The 8983-nt window shown below is 41.5% G+C and overlaps 1 protein-coding gene across 1 annotated transcript in view; it reads left to right on the top strand.

Annotated features, from left to right (window-relative positions):
- The window catches only part of LOC143285240 (cadherin-23-like), a 20729-nt gene that overhangs the window by 11463 nt on the left and 283 nt on the right, over nucleotides 1–8983 (top strand). The window contains exons 11-18 of the mRNA XM_076592498.1: nucleotides 172–304; nucleotides 676–863; nucleotides 1662–1797; nucleotides 2896–3089; nucleotides 4673–4811; nucleotides 5926–6119; nucleotides 6740–6872; nucleotides 7656–7872. Coding sequence (XP_076448613.1) covers nucleotides 172–304; nucleotides 676–863; nucleotides 1662–1797; nucleotides 2896–3089; nucleotides 4673–4811; nucleotides 5926–6119; nucleotides 6740–6872; nucleotides 7656–7872 — 1334 coding nt within the window. The remainder of the gene's footprint in view (nucleotides 1–171; nucleotides 305–675; nucleotides 864–1661; nucleotides 1798–2895; nucleotides 3090–4672; nucleotides 4812–5925; nucleotides 6120–6739; nucleotides 6873–7655; nucleotides 7873–8983) is intronic.

The following is an 8983-nucleotide window of genomic DNA, read 5'->3' as shown; positions in this document are numbered from 1 at the left end:
ATCCTCCGAGTGTTCGTTCGCGCGCGTGTTCATCCTCCATGTTAGCGTGTGGCGCCGCGAGTGCGCGCGTGCACATATGAAGAATACGTAATACAGACAGCCTACTGGGGTAGCAAATAAACGGTGCAAAGTTTCCATGCATATTAGCGCGCGTGGTTTTACTGATTTCAGGTTCTGCACCATACAGCGACAATGCCAACAGTACAGGAAAACTCTGCAGCAGGCACGTTTGTCTTTGACTGTTCGGCTACAGATCAGGATGATGCTTCCTTGCTGAGTGGTCAGCTGAGATATTCGCTTGTAGGTGCGTCAGGTGTCGTGATTTTCTTTGTTTTGTTTTTTCTGTGGTTTTGGAATCTGTGTTGGGGATAGGTGACGGGGGATGTGTGTGTGTGTGTGTGTGTGTGTGTGTGTGTGTGTGTGTGTGTGTACGTGCGTGCGTGCGTGTGTGTGTGTGTTTATGCGTGCGTGCCTCTTTAAGTGTTCGAACTATGAACTTTTTTTTTCTCTGCAGACTGGAACGGATGTTAACATCTAACACACATACACACACGTATATATATATATATATATATATATATATATATATATATATATATATAGAGAGAGAGAGAGAGAGAGAGAGAGAGAGAGAGAGAGAAACACAAAATCAGAACTGATCTATGATGTGGTCAGCCGGCAACGAAAACGGAGCCTTTGCCCTGAAGACACCTTGCAGGATTGAAACCACCCGACCGCTGGACACTGAGGCGCAGGCATTTCACGACCTTGTGATCCAGGTCACTGACCTTGACCCTGCTGACCCCAAAACAAACACTCTGGTATATAGGACAAAGGTCACCGACGTGAACGACAACACTCCTGTGAGTTGTGCGAGGTGTGGAGAAATTGGGAAATGATTATTTTTGTGTGTCAGTCTTTTTTTTTTTCCCCCCTTTTTAAATTTGTTTAATAATTTCATTAGTTGTGTAATTATTGATTGATTTATTTATTAATTCATTGGTAGATTGATGTATGATGTGTGATTGGGTAACCTTGTTTCGGTCGTGGAAGATTAAAATCGGTGGAAGGAGGGGATTGAGGATGATATTCGCACACTGATTCGTTTTTATATATGAATTATTCTTTAGATTTCAGTCATATGTTTTGTTTTATTTCATTTTACTTTATTTCATCTACTCTAATGTATTGTTTGTTTCATTTTCAGTTTATTAAATTTCATCTATTTTATTTTGGTTGTTTGAGGGGAGTATCTATGCGATAGACGAACGTCTTTTTTTCTTTTTTTTTTCAAAATCATATTTGTAATCGGGCATTACAATGGTGAATTCTTCACTTCTCCGCTGTTTATGGTTCACAGTTATAATGTCTTCATACAGATGACACAAACACACACGCATTCACACACACACACACACACACACACACACACACACACACACACACAGAGGATTCGTGGGTGTGTGTGTGTGTGTGTGAGAGAGAGAGAGAGAGAGAGAGAGAGAGAGAGAGAGAGAGAGAGCAGTTACTTTTTGCCTTCCACTCTCAGGCGAACATGACTTTTTAATATGTACCGGATTTTCCATTACCTCAAAAATAGACACGCATTGTTTCTAATATTTCTCATTTTTGGCTTATCTTTATTTTAATTTTTATTTCAGTATTTCTTGGAGGTGCCCGAAATGCCCATTTCTGTGCCCGAGGACACTCCACTGGGCGTGCCCTTCCTCAACTGTTCCGGAGACGATGACGACACTCCTCTGGAGCTCACAGGGCACGTGCGTTATGAGATCACTGGTGAGTGACGTCACTGCATATGATCTCGTTTGTTTTGACGTCATTTACAACTTTTCACCACCAAAAAAGAAAAGGACCAGCATAGGCCTATCAGCTCTGAGCCAGTAATATGAAGACTACCTTCACACACACACACACACACACACACACACATATATGTGGAGTGATGGCCTAGAGGTAACGCGTCCGCCTAGGAAGCGAGAGAATCTGAGCGCGCTGGTTCGAATCACGGTTCAGCCGCCGATATTTTCTCCCCCTCCACTAGACCTTGAGTGGTGGTCTGGACGCTAGTCATTCGGGTGAGACGATAAACCGAGGTCCCGTGTGCAGCATGCACTTAGCGCACGTAAAAGAACCCACGGCAACAAAAGGGTTGTTCCTGGCAAAATTCTGTAGAAAAATCCACATCGATAGGAAAAACAAATAAAACTGCATGCAGGAAAAAATACAAAAAAAAAAAAAAAAAAATGGGTGGCGCTGTAGTGTAGCGACACGCTCTCCCTGGGGAGAGCAGCCCGAATTTCACACAGAGAAATCTGTTGTGATACAAAGAAATACAAATATATATATATATATATATATATATATATATATATATATATATATATTATAAATGTGTGTGTGTGTGGGGGGGGGGGGGGGGGGGGGGGGGGTATGTGCAACTGATTATTACATGGACTTTTTTCTTCTTTTCTTTTTTTTTTTTTCTTTGTTTTTTTATCATAATAATTTTGGTGCTTTTACTGCTGTCATGTTTAAAAGTTTTCTGTGAGTTAAGAGAATTTTCTTTTTGTTGTTGTTGTTGTTCTTATTTTGTTTATTTCCTTTTTTTATTCTTTCTTCTTCTTTTTTTTTCACCCCACACTCCCATCCCTCTACATCTACATCATAATCATTATCATTATTACCTTTATATTTCTTCTTTTTATTATCATCATCATCATCACCATCATTGGCATTATTATTTCTCTCATCATTATTATTACTATCAATTTCATTTTCTTCATTATCATTGCTGTTATCATCATTCCTAGTCTCACCCTTCTTTGATGAGAAAGTTGATGATTATTAATAATCATTATCATGATCATCTCACAGCTGGCAACGAGGAGAATTTCTTCACTGTAGACCCAGACTCTTGCAACATGAGTCTCCTCCAAGCCCTGGACTTCGAGAACAAGACCTTGACCTTTAACATCACCGTTCGCATCTATGACCTTGACCCCGTGGCTCCCCGTAGCGTGGAGCAAGTCTATCGGATCTGCGTTACCAATGTCAATGACAATGCTCCCGTAAGTGTGAATCTGGTGATATCATGTTATTTCGTTTAATCAGTAATTTTATTTCGAACATGTCATAAGTCATCACAGTTATAAATAGAAATATAACAACATAATTTTACACAAAGTCCTGTCACGACATAATATTTTTTTTATGTACAAAATGAAAATATGACGGATGTCTTCACTGCTAGGAAATTAAAAGAATCAACATTCATGATTAAAAAAACGCAAACGCACACACACACACACCAAAAAAAGAAGAAGAGAGAAAAAAAAAAAACACGAAAGTAAATGATGAATAAGGTGAAATACAGTCGGATCGACCCTAGCCGACAAAGCGCTGTAGGCCTTCCATTTCATTTTGTAGCACAATTTCGTGTTGGAAAAGGTTATTTCACATGAGAAAAATACAAGGAACAAGAGAGGCAAGGCCTTCAAGACTCACTTGTGATACACTTTAAAAAAAAACCCAAGCTTTTTATGTATTGAGTATAATTTCAAAATGTAATGTTTAAGATGAGAAAGATCAGTTTAAAGCAAATAAAGTCCCCTAGCATTAATTACAGAGTAATTTCCCTTTTTTACTATCTGCACCAAAACGTTTGCAAAGTAAATAAAACTTCCATGCTTAGCAAAAGAAGTTCCTGTTTGAACAGAAAATGATAATAATGACTGCTCTTGTTGTTGGGTCAGAATATTAGATCAAAGTGCCAAGTTTAGAGAATACAAAAAATATAAATATAACAGTAAATGCAGTTTGCATATAATTAGGCTTCATTTTTTTTTTTTCTTTTTGGTGCCCATCCCAGAGGTGCAATATTGTTTTAAACAAGATGACTGGAAATAACTGAATTTTTCATATTTTTATGCCTAATTTGGTGTCAACTGAGTCAACAAATAGAAGTGCATAAGGAGTATAACAATTATCAAAACAAGGAAACTGTACGGTTACTCTTCGTGAAACAAAATTTACCAGGTTTTTTCTTTGTTTACCATTTCTCTCCTCTTCAATTATTTTCCCAGTCAAACAAGACGATAATAGAAAAAAAAGAAAAAAAAAGAGGTTTTAAGTTTTGAAGAAAAGGAAAAAAAGAAAGAGCAACTTGGGTGGGTAGGTGGAGGTGGGAGTTGGGGAGATATGTGCGCGCGTGTACTCTGTGCGCAGGTGTTCGTTTTCCAGCGCGCGTGTGCAACTCTTCCATGTATAATTTGAACACACATACTACTTCCGCTGACTCACCGTTGTTTATCGACTTACACCACCATAACATGGGATACTTGCGTGCATGTTCACGTGCGCGTGCGTGCTTGAATGTGTGTGTGTGTGTGTGTGTGTGTGTGTGTGTGTGTCCCACGTCGTCATGCTCACCAGCACTGTGGAGGCCGATAAGGTGACTGTGTGTGTTTGTTTGTTTGTGTGTGTGTGTGCGTGTGTGTGTCCTACATCGTCATGATCATCAGCACTGTGGAGGCCGATAAAGTGACTGTGTGTGTTTGTCTGTCTGTGTGTGTGTGTGTGTGTGTGTGTGTGTGTGTGTGTGTGTGTGTGTATGTGTGTGTGTGCGTGTGTGTGCATACGTGTGTGTGTACAGAGGTTGGTGACGAGGTTGCCCTCGCTGACCAGGCTGACGGAGAACGCTCCACTGGGCACTCACATCGGCCGCTGCTCTGCAGAGGACGACGACACCCCACTCCATCATCCCTCGGCGCACGTGCGATACAAGATCACCAGTCAGTGCACGGAGCCCTCTCTCTCCGCGTGTCTTGAAATGTTTTTCTCTTGCTGTATTGAATGCCTGCCTCTTCCTTTCTGAATGTCCTGAATGTCTCTCGCCGGTTGTCTTCAAACGTTTCTCTGAATCTATGTCTTGAACTTTCGTCTCTTCTATCGAATGTCTTCAATGTCTCCTGTCTGAATGTGTCTCTGAATTTGTTAATTTCCAGTTGAAAAACCACCGAGGCAACCGTGTGTTTGTTTTGTATTGTCCGTGTGTTCTGTGTGGCTTGTTCAGGATAAAAGAGGTCATGCCAGTCTTGAATAAAAGCTAATTTGTGTTTGCACATTTCTTCTGTCTGCTGCTGTGTGCACATGTCAAATGATCGGTATAAAGACAGGCCCGGTGCTTCCTTTTTTTGAGGAAGTGTCTGGGTTTGTTCCAATGTAGCCTACCTTTTATTTACCTGTGTGCTAGCTGAATCGGCAGCGAAAGTAGCACTGACTTGAAGTTGTGTACCTTGTGAATGGGGAGAGATACCACTCTTTACTATTTGTCTCTCTGAATGTCGTGAATAATTCTCTGAATGTCGTGCATGACTTTCTGAATGTTGTGAATGTCTCTACGAATGTCGTGAACGTCTCCTCCTCGAATGTCGTAAACGACTCCTCTCTAATGTCTTGGAATGTCTCTCTGAAAGTCGTGAATGTCTTTCTGAATGACGTGAATGTCTCTGAATGTAGTGTATAGTTTGGGTTTTTGTTGTTGTTTTGTGGGTTTATTTTAATGTCGTGCATTACTCTCTGAATGTCGTAAATGACTTTCTGAATGTCATTAATGTCTGTCTGGATGTAGCGAATGTTTTTCGGAATGTCATGAATATCACGGCTTGGCGATGTTCGTCAAGCCGGGAGTAATTCGTGTGTGTGTGTGTGTGTGTGTGTGTGTGTGTGTGTGTGTGTGTGTGTGTGTGCAACTGACAGTCTCTGTCAGGCTGGCTAGATTTCATGCTTCCACATACTTCTCTCTCTCTCCATATATATATATATATATCCTCTCTTCCTTATTTACTTATGCCTGCCCATGACTGATTACGTTATCGACTGATTGATTGACATGACAATGTGCAGGGGGCAACCCTCTCAGCTTATTCTACCTTGACCCTTACACCTGTGACCTCTACGTCCACGGTCTCCTTGACTTCGAGCAGAAAAAGGCACATGTTCTGAAGGTCGTGGCGTTTGACCTTGACCCAGATCGTCCTTTGCAGAGCGAGGTCATGAGCGTCAGAGTGAGGCTCATGGACGACAATGATAACGGACCGGTCAGTCTGTACTGTCCGTCTGTGCGTCTGTCTGTCGGTCGGTCACTGCCCTCTCTCTGTCTCTGTGTGTGTGTGTGTGTGTGTCTCTCTCTCTCTCTCTCACCTTATGGTTGTGTGTGTGTGTGTGTGTGGTGTGTGTGTGTGTGTGTGTGTGTGTGTATCCTCAGGTGTGTAAGAGAGGAAGGAAGGGAAGGGGAAGGAGGGAGAAGGGGGTGAATAGAGAGAAGGAAAGAGAACACTGAAATGTTTAATGTCATTAGCTGTACAGCTCTGGTGACATGGTGGTACAAATCAGAACAATTAATTTCATTGAGAAGGAGAGAGAGGGAGAGAAGAGTTAGATGGAGGGGTGGGGGGCAGAAAGGAGAGAGAGGGAAGAGAAGGGGGTTAGGAGACAGACAGGCAGACAGAGAAAGGGAGCGAGAGAGACAGAGACAGGGACAGGCACGGAGAGAGGGAGAGTACATGTACACAAAATATGCAAGTGTATGAATGAAAGTACCAACTTAGGAATGGATGGATGGAGGAATGAACGAATGCACGCACGCACGAGTGCACGCGCGCGCGCGTCCACTCTTCTCATTCATCGGATTAATGCCTTTCCTAACATCCACCCCCAGACCTGCCAGAGCACAATCATGATGACAGAGATGTCGGAGGACACGAAAAGGAAAACGGAAGTGATGACCCTTGATTGCAGTGACCTTGATCGAGGTCGTGCCAGTTCCAGTCTTCGGTTCCAGGCCGTGAATGGTGGGCTATTGTTTGTAGTTTTGTTGTCATAGTGTCTGTCTGGCTGGCTGGCTGGGTGGATGGATGGATGGATGGGCGGATGTCTGGCTGTCTGATTGCCCGTATTTCTGTTGCCTTGTCGTTTCTCTCTTATTCTCTGCTTCTTTCTCTCTGTTTGCCTGTCTGTCGCTGTACTGTCTGTCTGCTTGTCTCCCTGTCACTACCTCTCTTGCTAATTGATTGATTAATTAATTAATAATTCATTCATTCATTCATTCATTCAGGCACTCGCCCTCACGCTGATTCAAACCTTCGTTTTGTCCTGCGTTCACTTCCTCGCTTACTCACTGATTCATTCATACACTCACTCACTTTATCAATCACCAGTTCGTTCATTCATGCAACCATCTATTCACTCACCCACTCAATCACTAATTCACTCACTCACTAATTCACTCACTCACGCACTCATTCGCTCAATAATTCACTCACTAACTGAAACATTCACACTCCCACTCACTCATTCATTCACTCACTCACTCACTGAAACACGTCTGATCAACACATCGTTTTCGCATCAGTTGATTGTTCTTAGAACTTTTCTCTTGCATGCATTATAGACTGTTCGCACACCTTATCATTAGGGGGTAGGGGTGTGGGGCCATGGCCTATAATGAATGAATAATCCCTATCCGTACCTGTATCATTCACTCACCTGCACCCTCCACCCGCATCCCTCCCCCTCCTCCTCCCCTCCCCCCTCTCTCTCGAAACAACCTACTACTACCCCTACCCCCCACACAGAGTCCCAAACGCTGAGAGTGGCGAAGATAACGGGTCGCGTGAGACTGATGCGCGTGCTGGACTGGGATGACGTCTCGGAGCCACGTGAGCACGAGCTGGTGGTGGAGGTGAGGGACAACGCCGCCGAACCCCATCAGCGCCACCACCACCGTCCGCGTCCTTCTCACCGACGCCGACGACATCAGACCGGTGTTCGAGACGCCGGACTACGCGGCCAGTGAGACCTCGGTGTTTTGTTGTTGTTTAAAAAAAGAAAAAGAAAAAAAGAAGAAGATAATAATGATAGTTTTATGTGTGTCTCAGTTGGTTAGTTATTTAGTTAGTTATCTATTTAGTTATCTGTTTATCTCTATTTATTATTCACTCATTTCCAGATGACAGACTGCGCGGCCAGTGAGTTTCTTTCTTTCTTTCTTTCTTTCTTTCTTTCTTTATTCATTTATTTATTTATCTATTTGTCTATCTGTTTATTTATTTTTGTTTTCTTTTGTGTTGTTTGTTGTTGTTTTTCTTTTTTCTTTTTTTTTTAATTAAAAAAAAAATCATGTTATGGATGTATATATTTTCTTGCTTAGTCACTTATTCAAGCCTTTATTGTTTATTTGCTGGTTTACATATTCATTCATTCATTTATTTATTTATTTATCTATTTATTTCTTCAATGTTCGACTGATTATTGGACTGATCGATGAAATAATTCATTCATCGCTACCTTTCATTTATGGTAGTTTCAATGAAGTTTCTTTTGAGTGGGTTCTAAACAGTATGTCACAGACATTCTGTTTCATGACAACAGTTCTGAATATTATTTAGAAAATCTCCGGAGCAGTATGACACAGACATTTTTTTTATGACAACAGTTATGAATATCACTCAGAAAATCTCCGGAGCAGTGTGATACATACACTTTTTTTTTGACAGTAGTTATGAATGATATCATTTAGAAAATCTCCGGAGCAGTATGATACAGACACTTTTTTATGACAACAGTTATGAATGATATCAGTAAGAAAATCTCCGGGGATGTTGATGATGATGATGATGTTGATGATGATGATAGGAAGGGAGCTTGAACCATTCAGTGACGGTAACCTGTGACCATCATTTAAAAAAAAAAAATTTTTCTCCAAGAATGAGAGCCACAGAGAGAGAGAGAGAGAGAGAGAGAGAGAGAGAGAGAGAGAGAACACAGAATTCTTCTCTTTTTCTTTCTTCTTTTTTTCTTCTTTCAGCGGAAATGATATGTTGATATCCAGAACAACACCATAACACAAAGGAACACATATACCCAAAGCAAATACGTTTAACATTTTTTTTTGCTTTTCATC

Source organism: Babylonia areolata, chromosome 8 (assembly GCF_041734735.1).
Source record: "Babylonia areolata isolate BAREFJ2019XMU chromosome 8, ASM4173473v1, whole genome shotgun sequence".
Taxonomy (NCBI): Eukaryota; Metazoa; Mollusca; class Gastropoda; order Neogastropoda; family Buccinidae; genus Babylonia; species Babylonia areolata.
The sequence above is the reverse complement of the archived record's forward strand: the minus strand, read 5'-3'. Positions and strand labels throughout refer to the sequence as shown.